We start from the raw sequence: 23765 nt of genomic DNA on the forward strand, positions 1-23765 counted from the left end.
AGGTCCCAGCCCCAGAGGGCTCCAGGCAGGGTCCACCCTCATAGGGGTGTGAGGCGGCCACAGCCCAAGTCACCGCTCTGTGCAGGGCCATGCATGCAGCCCAGCTCCACGTGGCTGTGCGGGGTGGAGGGCGGTGTGCAGTGCAGGGCAGAGAAGGGGTGCTGCAGTGCAAGGATGGGGCAGGATGGGTGGGAGGGGGGTGGAACCAGTTTTATCTTCCCCAGGGGCATGAGGGAGAGAGTAGCACTGGCTTCTCAAGGTCTGCTCCTGACCAAGAGCCACTCCATGCCACGTGTTTTACCTGCACTCGACATGTCTGTGTGGCCTCACGTCCAGGAGAGAGTAGTTCTCCCAGCAACAAGGATGACACAGCAATCATGATGAAATGCATTAGACAGCCTGAGCTGTACGAAGCGACGAGTGCCTCCCACATCTGTCTCCTGGGTGAAGAGGATGTGAGGGCACGTTTATTCCCACGCTTTCCCAGCATGGGAGGGGACTGGGTTTTTTTTTTGCTTGTGCATTTTTTTTTTAATTTTTGAGATAGGGTCTCACCCTGTCACCCAAGCTAGAGTACAGTGGCATGATTCTGGCTCTCACTGCAACCTCTGCCTCCCTGGTTCATGCGATTCTCATGCCTCAGTCTCCTGAGTAGCTGGGATTACAGGCGCCCACCACCATGGCCAGCTAATTTTTGTAGTTTTAGTAGCGATGGGGTTGCACTGTGTTGGCCAGGCTGGTTTCTAACTCCTTACCTCAGGTGATCTGCCTGCCTTGGCCTCCCAAGAGGGTATCAGTCTTTTTTTTGTGTGTGAAACAAGGTCTTGCGCTGTTGCCCAGGCTGGAGTGCAGTGTGCAATGAAAGCTCACCGCAGGCTCAAACTCCTGGGATCAAGGGATCCTCCCACCTCAGCCTCCTGACTAGCTGGGACTACAGGCATGTGCCACCACACCCAGCTAACTGAATATTTTTCTGGAAAGATGGGGTCTTGCTGTGTTGCAGGCTGGTCTCAAACTCCTAGCTTCAAATGATCCTCCTGCCTTGGCCTCCTAACCGGCCCAATTTTTTCTATTATTTTTATTGTAGAAAAAATATGTATCATAAAGTTTGCCATTATAGTCATTTTTAAGTATATAGTTCAGTACCATTAATTACATTCATAATGGGCAACCATCAACACTATCTAATTCTAAAACCTTTTCATCACTCCAAGTACTCACCTGTGCTCACTAAGCAGTAACTCTCCACGCCGTCCTCCCCACAGGCTCTGGAGCCTCCAGGCTGCTTTCTGTCTGTGTTTGCCCTGTGTAGATCGTTCATACATGTCAAATAATGCAGCATTTGTCCTTTTGTTCCTGGTTTATTCATTCAGCACGTTTTCAAGTGTCATCATACTCAGCCTGTGTCAGAATTTCAGTCCTTTTATGGGTAAATGACGTTCCAGTGTGTGTATATTTTATTAATCTTTTTATTAATCTTTTATTGATGGGCACGGGTTGTTTCCACATTTTGGCTGTTTTAAATAATGAGGCAGTGAATATTGGTGTGTAAGCATCTGAGTCCCTGCTTTCTATTATTTTGGGATATACACCTAGGAGTGAAATTGCTAGACTATGTGGTGACCATGTTTAACTTTTTGAGAACCGCGAAACTGTTTTTCGTAGAGTTTTCCACACCTTGCGTTATTACTGGCAATGCACTAGAGTTCCGGTTTCTGTGTATACTCACCAACATTTATATTCCTTTTTTCGATTCTAGCCGTCCTAATGAGTGTGAAGTGACATCTCATAGTCGTTTTGATTTACATTTCTCTAATGACTAATGACGTTGAGCATCTTTTCATGTGCTTATTGGCCTTCTGTGTATCTTCGTTGAAGAGCTGTTCATGTAAGTCTTTTGCCCGTTGGGTTGTATTTTTGTTGCTGAGTTTTGGCAGCTTTTAAAATATTGGACACTAGACCCCTGTCAATATATGATTTGCAAGCAATTTCTTTAATTCCATAGGTCGTCGTTTCACTTTCTTGAGAATGTCTTTTGTTCTTTTTTTTTTTTTTTTTTTGAGACCGGCTGTTGCTCTGTCACCCAGGCTTGAGTGTAGTGGTGGCATCTCTGCCTCCTGGTTCAGGCCATCCTCCTACCTCAGCCTTCTGAATAGCGGAGACCACAGCCATCATGCCTACCTAACTTTTGTATTTTGGCTAGAGACAGGGTTTCACCACGTTGTCCAGGCTGCTCTCAAACTCCTGCGATCAAGCGATCTTTCCACCTTAGCCTCCCAAAGTCGTAGGATTACAGGCATGAGCCACCATGCCTGGTGCTGAAATGTCTTTTGAAGCACAAAGGATTCTAGTTTTGATGAAGCTCAATTTCTCCCATTTTTTTCTGTTGTTGCTTGGGCTTTTGGTGTCGTAGCTAAGGAGCCATTTGTCAAATCCGAGGTTGTGATTTGTTTTTGACTAAGAATTCTATGGTTTTATTTTTTAAATAAATGATCTATTTTGAGTTAGTTGTTTTATAGGATATGAGGTAGGGGTCTAACTTTATTCTTTTGCATGTGGAAATCTAGTTATCCCAGCACCATTTGTTGAAGAGACTGTTTATTCTCTGTTGAATGGTGTTTGCACCCTTCCCATAAAACTGGTTGGCCGTAAGATGTATGAGTTCATTTCTGGACTTGCATTTGTATTCTGTTGGTCTATATGTCTATCCTTGTGCCAGTGTCACATGATTTTGACTACAGTGGCCTTGTAGTGAGTTTTGATATTTGAAAATGTTAGTACTGGAAACTTGTTCTTTGTCAAGGTTGTTCTGGCTGTTCAGAGCCCCTTGAAGTTCCACATGAATTTGAGGACCAGCTTTCACTTTTTTTTTTGGAATTTTGATAGGCGTTGCATGGAATCACTTTGGGTAGTATTCACCTCTTAATGATATTAAGTCTTCTTATCCATGAACATAGGATGTATTTTAACGTATTAAGGTCTTCTTTAATTCCTTTCAGTTATGTTTTACAGTTTTTAGTGTACATGTCTTTTACCTCTTTAAGTTTATTTTTAGCTATTTTGTTCTTTTGGATGCTGTTGTAAATGGAATTGTTTTCTTATTTCCCTGTTTCAGATAGTTCATTGCTGACATATAGCAGCACAACACGTATTTTGCATTGATAACTGTATCTGCAACTTGATGACTTAATTTATTAGCTCAGTAGCTTTCCTGTGGATTCTTTGGGGTTTTCTACATATAGGATCATCGGATCACGTCTGCAAATGGAGATATTTTTACTTCTTCCTTTCCCATCTGGATGTCTTTTATTTCTTTTTCTCGTCTAATTACTCTGGCCTGAACTTCCAGTACAATGGTGAATCAGCCATAGTGAAAGCAGGCATCCTCGATTTGGTTCTGACCTTAGAGGACAGTTTTTGGTCTTTTACCATCGAGTATGATGTTAGCGTGCTGTGGGTTTTTCATACATATCCTTTATCATGTTGAGGAAGTTTTCTTCTATTGCCAGTTTTCTGGGTAACTTTTTACCCTACTCCCAGAGACCTTATGCTTAAGATGGAAGATGCCAGGAAGATGTAAGCAGTGGAGGAAGAGGCCTGGGCCACATGTTTCCCTGGAGTCTTTCTATGTGACATGAAGTTTGTCTGTGTGTCTTAATGGACATGAAGTGGATAATGTTCAAAGGATGGCGCCATGGACAGACACTCATGCCAGGCTGGAGAGGTCTGAATCCATCCTCTATGCCAGTGTTTCTCATAGTGTGGTAGTATGTCAGTATCTCCCAGGTGTTAAAAATACAGCTCTTCGAGCCTCACACTCTTCTGAGTCAGAAACTCGAGAAGGATCCTAGGAAATTGTCTTTGAAGGAAATTCCTTAGGTGATTTTGCTGTGGGCTTATGTTTGGAGACCACTGGTGTAGGTCATGGTGAGAGAGAATGAGGTGAGAAGGGTGTCCTGGGGAGTCTGAAGTTTGTGAGACGGCCAGGGCACGTGTCAGGGCCTGACCAAAGAGAGGGATGCACAGGCAGGCAAGGGAGTGTGTGTGGCGAATTTCCTCCAAGGGTGGAGTCCAGATCTGGAGTTGTCCCGAGTAATTCTGGGATCCCAAAGTTTTCAAAAAAGATGACAAGAGGGAAATCTTGAGCAGGTGGCTTTTAGGAAAACATTCATTTCAGGCATGTCGATTTGAACTGAGAGTAAAGCCAGGCTTGCTGCTGCCTACCCTGTGTGAAGAGGCACAGCCTCTGTAAAAGGAATAGCCCTAAACTCCCAGCACAGTATCAGTTCGTTTCCTGCTTGCGTGTGTGAAGTCCGCTTGGCAGTGTGGTGGCAGCGCTGCGGTCATTATTCGGAGCAGGACGGTAGATGCCCTATCCTGCTGTTGTCAACACATGCTCGGTCGCCCCTTCCCTCCTTTTCCCTGCCCTCTGCCCCGGGGTACTGACCTCTAGGGATTTCTTAGAGCTCCCTGGTGGCTTCTGGCTGAGTTCAGCCTATGGGAACATGGCAGGAGCTGGAGCATGATGTGACTGGGGTTCTTATTTCTTCAGTCCTCCCTCTCCCATCCTCCCAGAGAGACCCTTGTGGCTGATCTGTCCTCAGCAAGAGACCTCCTTTCATCTCAGAATGGCCCTTCCGCAAGACCCTTTTCTTCTGGGTTCTGAAAACTGTCTTCTTCTTCATTCCCTTCAGGCCAGGGGTGGTAACAGATGTGCTGTTACTGCACGTGTCCCAAACCATGTGATACTGCATGCGTGTTTTCCCTACACTCTGCCTACATTTTTGCAAATTTTCCCTTTATTGAATTCCCTTTGAATTATTCCACTTACTGAGTTCCCATTTCCTTCTGGTATGCTGACTGGTAGAATAGCTTCCCAGAGGCACTGCTGGTAAAGTTCACCGGGAGTGTGCGATGAGAGAGTGGGTGAACAGGAAGAGAGAGCCTAGAGTGTCATCCATCGTGTCCTCCTCCCACCATCTGGGACTTGGTTCTGTGGCCCCCTGAAATGGAAGGAGTGGGACATGTGGACCCTGACCAGGCAGCCATTTCATAGCTGCAAGTCCTGAGCAGCTGCCCTGCTAAACAGCTGGTGTTCTGCGTTGGAGGAAGGGGCAGTTCTCAAGGCTGGGGGTCTTGGTATGAATATTCAGTATCACTCAATGTGATATCACCAGGATAGTTTAGGTTTCTTAAGAGTGATTCTAGCACAACCCCCTGTTTTAGAGACTGAGGTATGTGAGTCTGGAGGAAACTGTGACAGATAACTAAGAAGTATTTGTTGGAGAGAAATGCTGGATTTCTCTGTAAAATACTGAAGCCTGAACTTTGTGCGATGTGCCAGGTGCTGTGCTGGGAGGTAATTACCTAACCAAGTGGCCCTGATATGTTGCTTTAAATGTGGCAGCAGTGAGTGTGAGGTCCAGCCAGGCACAGGGTGTGTGAGCTCCAGCTCCCTCAGAGGAAAATGGGTCTGCCCAAAGGAATGGAGGGTACAGAAACATTGACGGCTTTGTAAAGCTACACATTTCTTCTAATAATCAAAATGCAGGGTGGGTCTCTTATCACATGTAAAAGTGTGACAGAGGGCCGGGTGCGGTGGCTCATGCCTGTAATCCCAGCACTTTGGGAGGCCGAGGCGGGTGGATCACGAGGTCAAGAGATCGAGACCATCCTGGTCAGCATGGTGAAACCCCATCTCTACTAAAAATACAAAAAATTAGCTGGGCATGGTGGCACGTGCCTGTAGTCCCAGCTACTCAGGAGGCTGAGGCAGGAGAATTGCCTGAACCCAGGAGGCGGAGGTTGCGGTGAGCCGAGATCGCGCCATTGCACTCCAGCCTGGGTAACAAGAGCGAAACTCCGTCTCAAAAAAAAAAAAAAAAAAAAAGTGTGACAGCAATGACACAAAGGCTGACAAGAGAGAAATGGAAGCGCACTGTTCCTGTATGTGAACCATGGGGTACCACAGAGGTACGGTGTCATATACTGTGCATGCATACATGCATGTATGGTCACATGCGGTGCATGAGTACATGTATGCATACCATATGCTGTGCACACATGCATGTATGTCATATGCTGTGCATGCGCACATGCATGTCATTTGATGTGCATGCACACACACATGCATGTTATATGTTGTATGCATACATGTATGTTGTACATGGTGTATGCACACATACATGCATGTTAAATATGTGTATGCATACATATATGTTATATACTGTCTATGTGTGTGTGCATGTATGTTATACATGTAGATATTCCTGTTGTATGCTTATAGCAGTGGGTATACTATCACTTTAAGTTGGACTGTGGGAAGTTTAAGATGTGTACTGTAAACCCTAAAGAATACCTAGAATACAAAAGAGTTATAACTCATAAGCCAACAAAAAGATGAAATGGAAGCATACAAAATACTTAATGCAAAATAAGGCAGAAGGGAAGAAGGAACATGTTGACAAATACAAGTACCAGGATGGTAGAACTAAACCTAAATATACTGCTCATCATATTATATGTGAATGGACTGATTATCTTGATTATAAAGTAGACATTGTCATGTTGGGAAAGAAATCAAAATCGGACTATATGCCACCCCTTAAGGAACCCATTCGAAGTATAAAAGCGTGGCTACGTTAAACACAAAAAGATGAAAAAAGACATACGACGCTAAAACTGATACTGTCCAAAGAAAAACAGGACGTCTATGTTAATATCAGAAAAAGTAGGTTTTGGAGCAGAGAATATTATTAGGGAGAAAGAAGGCCATAACGATAGAGTGGTCAGTTGATCAGAAGGACATAATTCACAGTGTTTATGGACTCAGTAACTGAGCTTCAGAATACACGAAGCAAAAACTGATAGAGACAAGAATCACAGTTGGAGATTTCAACACCCAATTGATAGAACTAATAGACAGAAAATCCTGTGAAGCCACGACTTGTTCAGATGCCTGTAGCACATGGCAAGGAGAATTGCAATCTGCAGAGAAATGTGCTGTCCATTAGTCGCTGGGCGAGTCTCCAGGCTGTTCACGTGTCAGTTCCACGCCAGGCCACTGGGACAAGATTCTCCTGGACAAGCAGCCAGAAAGGCTGGGCTTTCGAAGAAGAGTGTAGGAAAAATGTACCAGTGTGTCACTGGCAGAATGTACCTAGGAACGTGAGATAGCGACAGTCTGCCACCGCTTCGTGCGTGCTTTGCCACCTACTGTCATTTCAGAGAATGCCCTTGAATGTTTCATTGATTGCAAATTAGTGGTTGGTTAGAATAATTTTTCAAAAAACATACTTCCCCCTTTTTATGTGAGATATCACTGCTGAGCAAGTTGTACACACGCACATATATAATATGAAAAATGTTAGCAAAAGTTGTAAAATGGTCTTTCAGAGAGCTGTCTACTCTGGCAAAATGGAATAACCTCAGGCTTCATACAGTAACATATGGAGGCAGCATCTGCCCACGTGTGTTCCTGTTGACGCTGCTGAATGTTTTCCTTCCCCAGGACTCAAGCATTCATCGGTCTTTCTGTGAGGGTGGCTATTAGGAAAACGTACAACTTTTAACTCAAGGCCTGCACCCCATTCATTAAAATGAAGAACCTTATCTTTCTTCCTTGAAAAGCATAGCCCATCCGGTTTCTTTTGGGAGGAGTATACCTCTGGGTTCTGTGCAATAAAAATGAGTTATCTCTTCAATAACCAGCCCAGTCACAAGCCCATCTAATGTTAATAGTTAATTTTGGGGCTTTTCAGCTAACTGGAGTGAAAGTGGTCTGATTTCTTCCCTCAGGTTTTTTTCTGACTGAAAACAATCGTTCCAGTCCTGGTTTCTTTGCTCATTGGGCTGAGATTTGAGAACTTGCCTAATTACACTGCAGTGGTTCTCTAAACAGGAGTCTTTCACGTTCCATCCATTTGCTTCGAAAAGGAAGGATTGTATTCTTATGTCTGAGGAATGACTTAAGCCCAAGGGTGGAATTTTGTTTTACTGCATGTAAGCCTCAGAAAAAATGGGCACCAATCATCTTTATTGTGATTTTTGGACATTTATTGAGCGATCACCAGCTTTCACGGCAAGCTAGATAGAAATGGCCATGCACGTCTGGCTTCCGAGATGTCGGCTTCCTGTGTCTCCCTGGGCTCGGGCACTACCGTCCCATCTTCCTCTTTCACCATTGAATTGTAAGCCTCAAAAATCGTGCCACTGGGCCCATTAGTTGGTTGTTTAAACTACTTTCCTTAGGTGAAAAGACAGTTCAAATTAGACCTTAAATGCACGTGATTTTCTTAAATCTAAGTAGTCCTAAATCGCTCCTGTGAGTATTTCCCAGTGAATACCTCCCCAGGCTTTGGGGACTGTGACTATGCGTTTTGCCAATTATTAATATCCCTTTATATTCAACATTTCTTGTTTTTTTTTTTTTGTTTTTTTTTTTTTGAGATGGAGTTTCGCTCTTGTTACCCAGGCTGGAGTGCAATGGCGCGATCTCGGCTCACTGCAACCTCTGCCTCCTGGGTTCAGGCAATTCTCCTGCCTCGGCCTCCCGAGTAGCTGGGATTACAGTCACGCGCCACCATGCCCAGCTAATTTTTTGTATTTTTAGTAGAGACGGGGTTTCACCATGTTGACCAGGATGGTCTCGATCTCTTGACCTCATGATCCACCCGCCTCGGCCTCCCAAAGTGCTGGAAATATAGGTGTGAGCCACCACGCCCGGCCCCCTTTTTTTTTTTAATTTTAATTTATTTTTTTAAAGCCTACAGCACCCAGTATTCCAGGGCAGTCTTCCATCCAAGTGCCTACCAGGCCTGACCCTGCTTAGCTTCCGAGATCAGACGAGATTGGGCGAGTTCATTTCTTGTGTTAATTGTCCTTGCAAATCCTCTAGAAGCATTTTTAAAACAGTCTGCCAACATTCTTTTAAAAACATTAATTTGCACCATCTGTAATGAAACTAGTTGTTCAAACAAAGGTTAACTGCAGTATAAACAAATAAAATTTTATTATGTTGGCAGGGAGAAAAAGTGAAAGGACTATTCACCTGTAAACACTACATTCTCTTAATTCCCTTTTCCACTACTATTAGTAGATAATATACAGGGTATCTTGGTTTGTCAATTCATTTGAAACTTTAATCTTCCAATGAATATCCACTTTCCTTCCAAGTCCCTTAAGTTTTAGAAAGAAAAATATTTATTTCTGGGTGCTCTGCCGCCCAGGCTGGAGTGCAGGGGTGCAATCTTGGCTCACTGCAGCCTTTCCCTCCCGGGTTCAAGTGATTGTCCTCCTGCCTCAGCCTCCCGAGTAGCTGGGACCACAGTGTGCACCACCATGCCCATTTTTTTTTTTTTGTTTTGTATTTTTAATAGAGATAGGGTTTCTCCAGGTTGGTCAGGCTGATCTCAAACTCCTGCTCTCAAGTGATCTGCCCGCCTTGGCCTCCCAAAGTGCTGGGATCACAGGCATGAGCCACTGTACCCGTCCAGAAGGAGCTGTTCATATTTAGCCACCTCGCAGCCACGGTCTGGCCTATTATATGTCTTTACCTATCATCTCTTTCCCCAGCGACCTGTGAATCTGTGCTCCTCCTATTCTGTGGACTTGAAGTATTAAAATGTGTGCCTAGGGCCACTGCACAAAGCTGTGCTGATCTTGGTGCTGTTTTCTTTCTCTGTGACATTACACTGAAGGGCTGACCTTGCTTTTACAGAATGATGCCAGACTCCCAGAGGCTCTGCCTGTACATGGGTGAGGAATCGTAGTCTCCTTCCAAGCGTCCTGAAAAACCGCCCGTGAGCTCCGGCATTTTCCCCACTCATGTTTCTTCCTCAGATCTGCTTTCTGTCCATGGGAAATATGCTTGGCTGTTCAGTGTGGTTGCTTTTGGGGTCAGCGTAGCTTCACCACTGCCTGCTAGTTTGCTTCTTCCTCCTGGAAAGGTACCTTGCTTCAGTGAAGCCAGGATGACAACCGGCCACAAACAAGAGTCCCTGTCAGAGAGAGGGAGAGGAGGAGAGGCAGAGAAGGATAGGAGAAGAGAGAAGGAGGAGGTAGGGAGAGAGACAGGAAGGCAGGTGAACCTTGCTGGTCAGCCTGCTGGGCACAGGGGCTGCAGCAGGGCTGTGCTGTGCTGTCTTGCTGTGGCTTCTTGTGATTGCTGTTCCATGCAGAGTACATCTGCACAGAGACCCCTGCCTGGCACAGTCCTCAGGCTGGGATGTGTTGCCTCCTGGTGGGAGGGAAGGGCTGGGAGATGACATTGGGTGCTGGACACATGTCGGCCCTGCCCTCAGCAGCTGGGAGCCTATGCTGAGCCTGACTTCTCTGAGTCCCATTTGTTCCTTTTAAAATGCGGATCATATTATCCACCTTCAGGGTTATCGAGGGTTAAATGAGATAACAAAGGTGATCGCTTCAGCAGGAGCCTAACACAGAATGTACTCACTTAAATGACCATGGTCGTTAGTGATACTCATCAAATAAAATCCTGGTAATAATATGGTGGGGAGAAGGCCTTTCTCTACAGGACACTTTAGAGATACCGTCAAGTAATTGGGACAAAGAGAGTGAAGGGCCCCAAGTGGAAGGCCTAAACCATGCTCTGCTGTCTGCATCGTCTCCTGCCCTGGGAGATACTTCCCACGAGGGACCCCTCCTGGTCACTGCAGCAAAGGCTGTTACAGGGAAGGCCTCATTACGCAGCTTGGTTTTCCCACAGCTCATCTCCAATGCCACCAACCATTGAGATCCCTCCCATTACACACCTCCTGACCTGGGCGTAGAGGGACCAGCTGCCTTCCTGCCCTCTGACTTCTGCTTGATTTCTGTTGGTCTCACTCCAAGCAGTTCTTCCACAGGGCTCTGCATGGCTCATGCCGTCTGCCACCTGCCTTCTGTCTTTAGTCCTTGGCTTTCAACCTTCCTGCCTGCTCTATGGCCTTCCTGCACTGTGCCTGGGAAAGAGCCTGCATATGACTTGGGCAGGGCATCCCTTGGAGAGTCATGGCACAGGGTGAGGTAGTGAAAGCACTTTGCATCCTTGTTACTGGCTCTGTATCATCTTGTCAAGCAGAACTGACCTCAGCCATGGCTACATAAATGGTGCCTACGTGGTACCGGGTCTAAGAAGGACTGAGGGAAGACCTTTCCCTCCATCCCGGGTACCCCAGTCACCACCTCCCCAAGCTTTCGTTTCTACTAGCGGTTGTCTCTTTTTTGGCCCTTAAAAATGTAAATTCTCTTGGCAGTGTTAATGTATCAGGTACGCAATATTTTCAACGTTTTTAGCTCTGTTTTTCTCAACGTGATGATTTAAGCATCATAGGACTGTTACGTGTTTTGATCTAGAAAGAACTAAAGGGTCTAGGGATGAGGAAACTGTGGAAGAAGAGGGCAGAAGAGGCAGAGTCATGGGCAAGAAACTGTTTCCATCTCACAGTCTGGCATGAACCTGTCTTGTTAATAATCACGGTAGCAAGGGTTCTTGACAACAGTGGATGTGACTCAGACCATCAATTCTGGATGTTTAAAACTTACGGCCTGAGGATTTTAAACATGTCTAATACCCGGCGCTGGTGGGGATGAGGATTTGTTCCTGCCTGTACCTGAGACGTGGAGTAATGGGGATAGGCTCTCCTCCCGCAAGAGGACCATGGGCACCAAGAAGCTTCTTGACCCAGTGACCTCACTCCTGGGAAACTCTCCTAAGGAAATAATTGAAGGCACACACAAAGACCTATCTACTAGGACTCACATGGTGTTTGTCATTTATCTAGGTAAAAATCCAGAAATCCCCTAAATTTCCGTCAACAGACAGATGGTCAGGCTTCATTTGATGATCGATGTAATGGAATATAATGGCTGACATTAAACTCACATTGTAGAAGAATAGTTACTATTTAATAACCTGAGAAATGCTAATGAGATAGCCGAGTTAAACAATTAGAGGACAAATAAATCTGTGTATGTGAATACACGTGTGTGTGAATGTGTGTCTCTGTATGTGAATATGTGTATGTGTGAATGTGTGTCTCTGTGTATGTGAATACACGTATGTGTGAATGTGTTTCTCTGTGTATGTGAATATGTGTCTATGTGACTGTGTGTCTCTGTGTATGTGAATATGTGTATGTGTGAATGTGTGTCTCTGCATACATATGTGTGATCTGACCTAAAAATATTCATTTATATGTAGGAAGAAAACACTGAAAGGAAATGATCTAAATGTCAACATTGGGTATCTGTGAATTACAGAATGATGTACAGTTGCAGTTGTTTTATGTGTTATCTTCTGTGATTTCCTTTAACGTAAGTATCACCTGCTTATAAATGTATAGGCACATATGGATTTTGCAGATGTATATACAGAGTTTGTGGAGACGTAGGGGAAATCAGACAGTGTGGAAACTAGTTAAACTAGACAGCGCCCAGTCTTAGAGTGAAGTTGGAAAAATGTCAATGGGATTTCTTTTTTCAGAAGAGGAAAAGTCAGGAACAATACAGATCTCATCAATCTTTTCTATCTTATTGAAGTCAAAAGGAGAAAAAAATTGTCGAATGCCATTTGTATTTCCAGCCTCTGGAAACTGTTTTTGGGTAATCCCGAATCTTCTCTACATGTGAGCTGTGAGCTCTCTGAGTCACAGGTGAGGGATTCTGTCAGGCAATAGGACCCCAAGTCCCCCTTGATGCTTCCCCTATTTGCAGAGAGGAACGGATTTGGAATGTTGAAAATGGTATCTGTATCGTGTTCAGTTTAAACTGGAATGGCCCAAAGTCTCTTCAGGAAATTTCCTGGTGAAAGTCATTTTATTTTTGGATTTTTAGAAATACGATTACATGAAAAAGCTCAGCAACGATTACCTATGTGCTTAACTACAATTCTAAAATACTTTGTGCACACAAAGTAGATAAATGTAAATATTAAACGGTAATAAAATCAGCCTGATATGGCATTGCAGAGAAGATCAAATGGACTTTGGATTTTTCCCCATTTCTACTTTTCCTTAGTGGCAGGAAGGTGGGTCCCCCACATTGTGCAATGTGGTGCTGCTTTAAGACCCCACGGGTCATGCTTTCCAAGGAGCAGCAGAGCCTCCACTCTCCTGAGCACTGTCCTCTCTTCAGAGGGTCGATATTGAGTCTACAGACGTGTTGATTTAATGATTTAGAAAACTTGTTTTATTTGAGTTAAAAACCAATCCCATGCAAGTAAGGTATGATTACTGGGTTTTAACCCATTCATTATGAAGTATGTATGCATGTACTTATTTCTGAGACAGGGTCTTGTTTCTTGCCCAGGCTTAGTGCAGTAGCACAGTCTCAGCTCACTGAAGGTTTGACCTCTCAGGCTCAAGCAGTCCTTCCACCAGCCTTCCCAGTAGCTGGGACTATAGGTGTGCACCACCATACCTGGCTAATTTTTGAATTTTTAGAGACAGGGTTTTGCCATCTTGCCCAGGCTGGTTGTGCACTCCCAGGCTCAGACAATCCACCTGCCTTGGCCTCCCAAAGTGCTGAGATTACAGTTGTGAGCCACTGTGGCTAGCTCATTATTGAGTATTTGTTAAGAACCTACTTTGAACTGGGTACCACTAAGAGTACCCAAGAAAACAAGATGAAATCAACATGGCAGCCATTCTTAAGGAACTCACAGTCTAATGAACCTCAGTGAATCAACATCTACAGTCTATCTTTATGTTTTCCATTTACATCTCCCTAGTTAATGTAATAAAACCAAGGGTTTTGTTTCTTTTTTAAAGCAAGAGGGTCTCCTCCAGGCTGGAGTGCAGTGGTTCTATCATAGCTCACTGCAGCCTTGAACTCCAGGGCTCAGGTGATTCTTCTGCCTCAGTCTTCCGAGTAGCTAGGACTACAAGTGCATACCACTATGCCTGATAATTTTTTATTATTTCTATTTTCCATAGAGATGGGGTCTTGTTGTGTTGCCCAGGCTGGTCTTGGAACTCCTAACCTTAATCGATCCTCCCATCTTGGCCTCCCAAAGTGCTGGGACCACAGGTTTGAACCACCATGCTCAGCGCTGTTTTCTTTTCATCTACATTGCATGACTGAGAAAATAATGCGAGGGAGGACACCAGCTCCATAACACTCGGTTCTCCCAGACCACCCCAGGGAACATCGGAAAACATCTGGTTGTTTGGTCCACTCACTGTGACATTTCTCTAAATGTACCTAAGGAGTTACAGTTACAGACTTATAGTCATGGGAAACAGGGGTGGGAGGATCTCAATTGTAAGCCAGTTTGAGCAGCTAAAAGCATGCAAATTATTAAGTCTCTTGGGCAGAGAGATTCTTCCACCTACTTCCATCTACCCAAGCTAAGGCACCTACTTTATAACTCTGCCTCCTGCCATGCAGCCCTCTGCTGGCTGCTAAGCCTCTGAGGAGAGTCCTCAGTCAGCTGTGTTCTCCACGGGAAGTGGCCCAGGGCTGCCTAGAGGTGACGCCCAGAGGATACTCACTGGCCCAGACAGGGTTTTTTTCTGACTTCTCAGAGATGCGGTGCTGGTGTTAGACACAGCCCAGGGCCCAGGTTTACTCATGCACAGGAGTCTTACTGTCTGTGTCACAGGTGGATTCTTGAATGAGAAAGAAGCAAAAATATTTTTCTTAAAATTTCTTCCTTTGTTGTACGTTTGTGATTTGAAAGAATGAATATATCGATAGCATCTCTGCCTGTCCTGGGACCCATTAAAAAAGGCAATGCACTTGCCTATAAAATGACATATTCCCAGTGATCAGGAAAGAACATTGTTCCTGCAGCTTCTCGTGGAATGTGGCTCCTTTAACATCTTGTGTCCTTTAATGAGGGTGACCATATATGCCGGTGGACTTAGTCGCCTGTGCAGTTACTTCCCTTTCAACAAGCTCCTGATCTGGATGATGCATTTATGGTGATCCTTCCATATGGTGGGCAGGCCAGTGTGGTCAAGGACCGTCCTGCCCAGTGTGCACCTTTGCTTTGCTTCAGGTATGGCTGCTGTCCTTGGAGAGCTTCCTTCTTGCCATTCTGGTTATCGTCTTAGTCCAGTCCCTGGGTCCTGACTTCTGCCTATGGTTCTTCCAATGGAAGCCATTAGGATATTTAAATGTGAATTTCTTGTGATTTTAGGAAATAGATATTTTTTTGCCTATGAAAGGGCCAACGAGACTCTGAATGTTTTTCTTGATGAGAAGCAAAGGTGGCCTGAATCTTCTGCTAACGCAAAAGTGAGCCTAAAAGTGTCATCCCACAGTGTCTTGTCTCCTGTGCGAGTTTCTGCTTTGCATTTTCAATTGATTTGGGGAGGAGAGTTGTTTCTAATGGTCTCTTCTAAAAACTTTAGCCTTTTACAATTCGGACTGACCCTTAGGCAGATTTCCTTGTAAGATTTACCACAGAATCTTGGGCACATTCTTGAATCTAGTGCCCAAGTGCGGGGAGCACATTCATTATTTCTGTGTTGGTGATTCTCTTTCCTTCCCTGTCTCTTTCAGGTCTCACTCTCCTTTGCTCCAGATGTCCAGCTCCAGGTCTAAAGATCCCTGCTTTACTGAAAACACTCCTTTGCTGAGGAATTCCTTCCAGGAGAAAGGGTGAGATATGTTCCCCGTCATGTGAAAGTAAGAGTTTCTGGGCATCTTTCCTGGCATGGATGCTGGAGAACTTCTTGAGATATGAACTTTTACTGGACACGTTTAACCTTGGTCAGGAGGATCTTGACGACTTATTGTAGTAGATGTTCATGATTCCAGTGGTTATATTCTGTGGGTAGTAATTTCCAGACGGCCTTGAGCAGAACCCTGCGGTGATTACACGGCACACGTGCACACTCATGCATGCACAAAACCCTGATGGGTCTTGAGCAGAACCCTGCGGTGATTACACAGTACAAGTGCACACTCATGCATGCACGAAATCCTGATGGGTCTTGAGAAGAACCCTGCGGTGATTACACAGCACACGTGCACACTCATGCATGCACGAAACCCTGATGGGCTGTTTTACCAGGCTGGGGTTTCTCAGCTACGGTGAGGCTGGAATTGCCTGGAGACATTTTTGGTTGTCTCTCTGAGGGCTGAGGGCTGAGGTGCTTCCGGCATCTAAGGGCAGAGGTCAGGGTTGCTGCCACACGTTCTGCAATGCACAGGACAGCCCCCACCACAAAGAATCACCCAGCGCAAATGTCAGTAGTGACGAAGTTGAGAAGCCTTGTATATGTGTTTCACAAGAAAACTCAATTTCCTGCAAACTTGCAGGTCCTTTTTGGGCACAAATCAGGGTGGTTCTGGAATTGCCTGAGCAGAGCTGACCTGGAGGGTAAGTTACAGATGCTTCCTTCTGGGATGAATGGCCATGGGCCAGGCCTGCAGCCTCATCTTCTCTTCTTTGGGCAAGCGAACAGCCACACGCCTGAGTCACCTGCTCCATGTTCCCTGGCTCCTTGCATATCACAAACTTGGGGACATTAATACCCACAGAATATAACCACTGGAATCATAAACATCTACAACAAATTGTCAAGATCTGGCAGAGGTTAAACATGTCCAGTAAAAATTGTCACTGTCAATCTGATCAAAAGTATCAGAACCCAGTTTAAATCATTTATTCAAGCACAAAGCTGAGGATAGCCATTTGGGAAACACAGAATCCAAAGAAATGGGATCAGTGCTCCAAAGCTGAAAAGATAAGGTCTTATTCTTATTAATATAGGCAGAAAACAAAGAAATGTGGAAGGAGTACATTTTCATACAAGGCTGGTTTATGAGCTGCAGCTTTCCCCCCAATTTAAAAGAGTCTGTTTGACATTCCATGTTAGACAATGTGATAGTCACCAGGTCTTTGTGTGAGAGAAGGAAGTTAATCAATGAAGATCAGCAATGAAGAGGAAAGGGGTCTTCTCTGGTGCCTGTTAGTCTTTTACAACATTTTATAAAACAATGTAGGTAAGGAAAAAGGCTAATCTAGAATCAGAGGGGAAAAAGGCCACAGCTGACTCTTACGTGACTCATTCCATAATCGCATTCTTTTAAGACTCAAAATAATGTAAACTTCCAACAGCTTTGATTTGGAATCCCGTATTTGCACACCATGGGTTCTCCTTTCCCTGCCCACTGATGGTGTGCACCTGCACTGACAGGCAGGCTGCTGTGTCTCCTTCACTCACCTCTGAGCCTCCGAGGAGCTGCCTCCTTTCTCCCGAGCCCAGGCTGCAGCCAGGGTGGGGAGCAGAGGGCTTCACACTTTAGGGGGCTTTGCATGCCATGTGCATTCCTGTCCTCAGCCTCCAAATACTCCGGCTCGCAGGATCTGGATGGGCTGCAGATACCTGGATTTATCACTTCTCAGTGCAGGGATGATTTGTTCACACAAAGCCCTTGACTAGAGGAAACTCCTTCCCTCCCTGCCTTTCCAGGGCAGTCAGTACTATTCCTGTCAAGGGATTCAAATATCACTTCCCTTGAGAACCCTTAGTAGTCTCTGCCTCACCCACCAATGCTTCTCCTGTGCTCTCAAACACTACATGCCCTTACTTACAACCTGATCCTTGTGCTGTCCATGGTTATGTCAGCCAGCCTGTGCCCTCTTCATCGTACATCCCGGCACCCAGTACAGTCCCTGCCACCAGCCCCTCTGACTGGATGGGTAAGGAGTGTAAGCTGAGGCATTTCCACTGACCCAGCTGCTTCCAGCTTCTGTACTGGGGGTAACTTACTTCTCCTCCATTGCTCCTAATCAATAACTTTTAAGACAAAGACTCTACACAGCTATTCCCTTAATGCTTTGTCTTGAGTTACGTGGTAAATTGTGAAGGCCTGTGACATTTAAGAACTTGCAGTTCAGTGGAAAACCATTAACGTGTAAGCATTTGTCCTGGCATGCCCTGGGAGGCAGAGCTGGGCCCCATGTCACAGAAACCACTTCAAGGGAGTGGAACATGGCTCTCCTTTTCTCTTTGTGCATGAAGCTGATTAAGGTAGTGGGGGTAGGAATGTCTTTTTCGTGCTTCACTTTCACCCACTTTGTTTTGTTGCAGTTTTCGTTTCATCAAATGGCTTATTAGGATAATATCCATTGATTTACATCTTTTCACAAGTGTTCTTTTAAGGGTGTTGAGAGAAGGAATGTGTGCTACAAAGGTCAGAGCATGCCCTGTATCTGCACTGACAGTTGGTAGCCACTCTTCAGGGATGGTTATTTAAATTAAAATTAATTAAAATGAAAAATTCACTTCTTCATTTGCACTGGCCACACTTCAAGTTACCTCACATATTGGACAGGGCAGTGAACGTTTCCGTCACCACAGGAAGTTCTATTGCACAGCACTGCTCCAGAAGGCAGTGACATTAACTTGTTTTTCTACTTACAAGAAAAGGTTCCAATTTTGGTTCAGTTTTTGCTTCCAATGTTGTTACAGTTATTTTCAGCAGTTAGAAAGTGATATTATTAGGCCGGGCGCGGTGGCTCACGCCTGTAATCCCAGCACTTTGGGAGGCCGAGGCGGGTGGATCACGAGGTCAACAGATCGAGACCATCCTGGTCAACATGGTGAAACCCCGTCTCTACTAAAAATTACAAAAAAATTAGCTGGGCACAGTGGCGCGTGCCTGTAATCCCAGCTACTCAGGAGGCTGAGGCAGGAGAATTGCCTGAACCCAGGGGGCAGAGGTTGTGGTGAGCCGAGGTCGCGCCATTGCACTCCAGCCTGGGTAACAAGAGCGAAACTCCGTCTCAAAAAAAAAAAAAAAGAAAGTGATATTATTTCTCACACACCTGAGCATTTTCCAGTCACAAAACTGATAGAAAGTATTATCGACTATTTTCGGTCATGTGGTATCTTGTTACACACTGGTTACACATGGCTTAATTGGCATCTCTGGGATTCTCCTTATGAGTAACATTTTTTTCCTTGTGAACCACGGCTAAAGCAGTCGTGTGTTCAGGAGAATCACAATGCCCCATTGATCTGGCTCTGTTCCAGCGTATCACAGATCACACCTGTTGCTAATGTCAGTATTGTGGTCTCATGAATATTCCATGCGGTACATGAAAATTCTGGCTTTTGGTACAAACTTTTAAGAGTCAAATGCATGTATAATGAAGGAATTGATCAGGGAGTCAACTGAAAGTAAATGGAGGCTCTGTACAGTGGCTCAAGCCTCTAATCCCAGCACATAGGGAGGCCAAGGTGGTCAGATTACTTGAGATTAGGAGTTCAAGACCAGCCTGGTCAACGTGATGAAACCCTGTCTCTACTAAAAATACAAAAGTTAGTTGGGCATAGTGGCACGTGTCTGTAATCCCAGCTACTGGGGAGGCTGAGGCAGGAGAATTACTTGAATCTGGGAGGCAGAAGTTGCAGTGAGCTGAAATCACGCCACTGCACTCCAGCCTGGGTGACAAGACTCTGTCTCAAAAAACAAGACAAAACCAAAACAAACCAAAACAAAAAAACAAAAATCACAGAAGTAAATGGATGTATTCTCAAGTAATTCTAAGAAAAGTTTATGATTCCACTTGAGTCATCCCTCTAGATACTGGTCCCATTCTTGGCCTGTCTAGTCAGGTACTAATGTTCCCTCTTCCTGCTCATGTTCCTGTGGATGTTGTGTGGGAAGCCAGGGAGGCCACCTCCCATACAGCTTCATTGCAGAAAGAGATCTGTCTACACAGCGTAGGAAACACTGGACCATACACTCTGGACAGGTCTCACAGATCTACCTATTGGCTACTGGAGCCTATACAATGAGAAAGCAAACACTGAAATCAGTGGGAACTGGTCTGAGCCAGAAACAGCTTTCTTGGAAAGTCCCAAACTCAGAAAAAGCTGGTTTCTTGAGAGCCCACAATTCATTTTGAAGACTTTAGAGACTCCAGAAAATTTCCTTTGAGGTAAGTGTTCTGTGAGGACACAAAAGGACCATTCCCACCGGCATGAGAGCATGCCATGGTCTGTGGTCCTTTTAAGACCAGGGTTGATTTGGTGGCATTTCACATGTCAGGTCTCAGAGGAAAGGAAAGCTTGCTTTGCAGACATTACTATTTCAGGAGAAACAACCACACCTCTCTTGCTTCCTAGGTCACCGCGCATGCCCGTTTACCATCCCGAGTTCATCACCGCTGAAGAGTCTTGGGAGGACAGCTCTGCTGATTGGGAGCAAAGATACCTGCTGAGCAGGGAGGGGTCTGGTCTGTCGGCATCTGCCTCCTCCGAGAAAGGGGACCTTCTGGACAGCTCGCACATCCGACTCCGTCTTTCCAAGCTGAGGTAGGCGGACCTGGGGTGCCCAGCCTGGCAGCGGTGGCGGTGGTGGTGGCCTCACATCAGGTCCTACGTGACCCCTCCATCCTTCAAACCTGCAAGGTGAAGACGAGGATGAGCTTTGCCTCATCTGGCCAGGCTGCACTTTTCCTCCAAGGTGATTTATTTTCACCCAGGCCTAGGGAGACATTGAAGGCAGCCTGCAAATCATGCAGCACCTGAGCGGACAAACCTAGATGATTCACATTGTACACTCCTCTCCTTCCTGCTTCTGTGGCTGGGGTCTCCATGGTCAGGGTTTTGCAAATAGGATCTGTGTGCTTCAGGAGTCCCTGGCGTTTTCGAATTTGATATCGTTATTGAGGAAGGAGTGGGTCTGGCTCCGTGTGCAGCCTGAAGGGTGCAGTTCCGTCCTGTGCTGTGGGCCCTGGAAACCTTGTTAAGGCTCAAAACATTTTAGGAGTTGCAATCTGTTGGAAAACTATTAACATGTAAGCATTTGTCCTGGGCACGTGCAGCACGCAACTACCATGCTCCAGGAAGCAGAGCTGCCTAGAGAGAGTGGATGGTGCGCATGCGTGCAGGAGGAATGAAAGGTGCGCATGCGTGGGGGGGATGCGCATGCGTGCGGGAACGGCAGTGCGAGTGGGGATGCGCATGCGTGGGAGGCCACGGGTGGGTGTGGGCAGTGGCGGTCTCACCTTACCAGGCTGTTTATCCGCTGGGTTCCCGCCATGTGCACTTTCATTTGAAAGGGTTCTTTTGAGAGGCACATGTTTGAAAGCATCATCTCCAGGACACAACGAGGTTTGGGAGGCAGGACCAGTGGGCTTCCATTCTGATCCGCCCTGAAGTTGTCTAGCGCCCACGGCAGGGTCGGGTGTGGCCGCGCGACTGTCCCATGTCGCGCGATACCGTCCTCACTGCGTGAGCTCTCGCGGGCCTACACCAAGATGGTATGTGAGTGAGAAAGCCCCAGATAAGTGAGACAACACCACTCAGTCATCAAATACTGGCGGCGCCCTGGCTGGGTGGGGACCAGCCTCTTCTGAAGATGCTCGCGGTTGTTTGGATGCGCATCCGCCTGCACGCTCCAAGGGCACCTTCTGGGGCGCGAGGAGGCCCGCCCCCGACTCCCTGCGGTGCGAGGGACCCGCCGCCCTGTGCGTCTTCCCAACAGTCCTGGGAGGTACACGGACGGTGCTTTTGCCTAGGGCCACGCTGAGCCCAGCCAAGGGGCAGGTATTCGACCCTAGACCCCCACACGGCTACTCGACATGGAGCTGTCTTCCCACGGTGACTCCCAGCCGCCTGGAGCTTCTTCGTGATGAGAAGGGGTCTCGGCTCCCCTCGTCGGTGCAATAAACGTTTGGCCAGTGAATCCCCTGTGAGATTTTGTGAGTTGGGTCAACAAGAAGCCAAACCCGACACTGTTCACGCCTTTTCCCAGCTGGCTGGGCAGCCACTCCGGAGAATGCCATGTCCTCAGCCGTCCTACAACATGGATAGACTCAAGTACATTTGAGACGTTTGCATTCAGTGCTTGCTTTATCTTCTGTGGTTCATGGGCTATTTGCCTTTGAGTTTGCCACTGAACTAAAAGACGTTAGTGCCATTCTTTTTAACATGTCTAAAAAGTACCATGCGTGATCAGGGAAGAAGCTTGTAAAAAACCCTTTTATTTTGGGTTGTCAGCTCTGCTGCAGATGTCAGTTATGTAGAAAAAAATTTGTATTTAGAATAGCTCAATTAATGTTTCATGCTTTAAAAAGAAATGTCATTTTGATTCCTATTTAAGTAGGAGCTGTTGAATCATAATTTGGAAGCGTGAACTGATTATTCATCAAATTCATTAAATCTTAAGAGAATGCAAAACAAGATTTTACCATTTTCAAAGGATCAGATTCAAAGACAGAAACTTAACTGAGGAGAGTATTAAAAAGATGTTCCAGCATAGTTTCTTACTTCATTCTACTCACATACTCAAGCAGGGGCTGTGTACAAGCATCCTTCACCGAGTGGGGACAGTGCAAACACTCTCTAGTGCCTGCCCTCATGGAGCAGCCGGTGAGAGAGTACACCCTAGACTGGGTGGTGATGGTGCCATTGGGAGACGGGGATCTGGCTGCTGAGTGAGCAGAGATGGGCAGAGATGGGTGGACTGCAGTCAGGGGTACTCTGGCAGCGCAAACGCCTTGTGGTCTTGTCTGGGAGCAGCAAGGACATTGGTGGGATGGAAGGGCAGCAGAGTGCAGGCCAGGCCCAGGTTCATGTAGGGCCTAGAGGGTCACAGTTAAGAAGTGGGTAATGGTGAGGGGCTGGAATGGCTTTGGAAGTCCTCAGTGGGGGCTGAGTGTGTAGCTTGATGCTTTATTAAGTTACTGCCAAAGGAATTCTTAAGATCTGCTAATACAACTGGTAATGGCATCACAATTTCTTTCTTAAATTATTTGTTTTTATATTTGTCAAATCTGTATTTCTACCTTTCAGAAAACGTAGGGGAAAATAAATGGTAAATATGAGAGACAAGGCATTCAGTTTACTCCCCACCCTCTGCCCCAGGAGATGGGAGCCTTTAAACAGCTCCCAAAAAGTCTCAAATCTTGAACTTCAGTTTCCCCAGCAAGCTATGTGCCAACACTTTGGTTAACTTGGTTCACCTCTGGAACCTCCACCATGCTCCTTTGGATGGGGTGTTCTCCTCATATCATGTTACGGAAAGAATTCAAAACACATGCTTTGAGATGGAAGTTACTCAAGGCTGGCAGAAAAGTGTCTGCATTAGGGAAGTCTGGGCAACAGGACTGCTACTCTTGGCACTAAGGCCGACCTTTCTCTCACAGGTGCTGTGTGCGGTGGCTGAAAGTCACGGGCCTGTTCGTCTTTGTGGTGCTGTGCTCCGTGAGTACTGTGGCTGCCCCAGCACTGCTGTTGGGACAGGGGAAGCCCTGCATGCCTTTGGCTGTACAGCAAGGGGAACCTGAGGTGTGGGATCGGTGCCTGACCCTCTTTGCCTGATTCTATGACTTTCTTTGATGCTGAGGGGTGTGGGCAGCAGGCTGAGGGGGTTGAGGGCCGTAGCAGTGCTCCTCTGCAGCGGTCCTGTCACTCAGCAGAGGCCAGGCAGCCTGGTGTTGCCCTGCAGAAGGCTGGGTAGCTGGCTGTGGGCTCCCTTTCCCCATTGAGTGGTTCACCACTTCCCTGTTGAGCCTCACATAGTAGCACTCTTCACGTCTGTTGGGACACATCTGGCGATCGTGGATGCCCAGAGGGTCTCAGTGCCCTTTGAGAGGTGGTGTTGAAGCTCTGAGGTTTGGCCCCTCTGGGGAGGTGTCTCTCTGATTTTATTTGCCCAGATATCTCCATCCTTCCAAATACATGAACACTCACAACATACTTATCCCGGAGCAAAACCAATGTCAGATGCCCTTGTAGGGAACAGGGTGTGGGAATGAGGGGAGGGGGAGGGCTGCTTTGGCGAGCCCAGGGCAG

At 46.2% G+C, this 23765-nt stretch overlaps 1 protein-coding gene across 22 annotated transcripts in view; it reads left to right on the plus strand.

Moving 5' to 3' along the window:
- Window positions 1–23765, plus strand: part of OCA2 (OCA2 melanosomal transmembrane protein) — a 431394-nt gene that overhangs the window by 24325 nt on the left and 383304 nt on the right. For 21 of the 22 annotated variants that reach the window (XR_013536485.1, XR_008482351.2, XR_013536487.1 and 18 more), the window contains 3 exons: window positions 15508–15606; window positions 20091–20279; window positions 23117–23174. Coding sequence is in view for 15 of the 22 variants with exons in the window: in XM_054258175.2 (XP_054114150.2) it covers window positions 15508–15606; window positions 20091–20279; window positions 23117–23174 (346 nt within the window). In the remaining 7 variants the exon portion in view is untranslated. Of the gene's footprint in view, window positions 1–13939; window positions 14029–15507; window positions 15607–20090; window positions 20280–23116; window positions 23175–23765 lie in introns of those variants that run through there. The other variant, XM_035306447.3, reaches the window with a different exon arrangement.

This window comes from Callithrix jacchus, chromosome 6 (assembly GCF_049354715.1).
Source record: "Callithrix jacchus isolate 240 chromosome 6, calJac240_pri, whole genome shotgun sequence".
Lineage (NCBI taxonomy): Eukaryota > Metazoa > Chordata > Mammalia > Primates > Cebidae > Callithrix > Callithrix jacchus.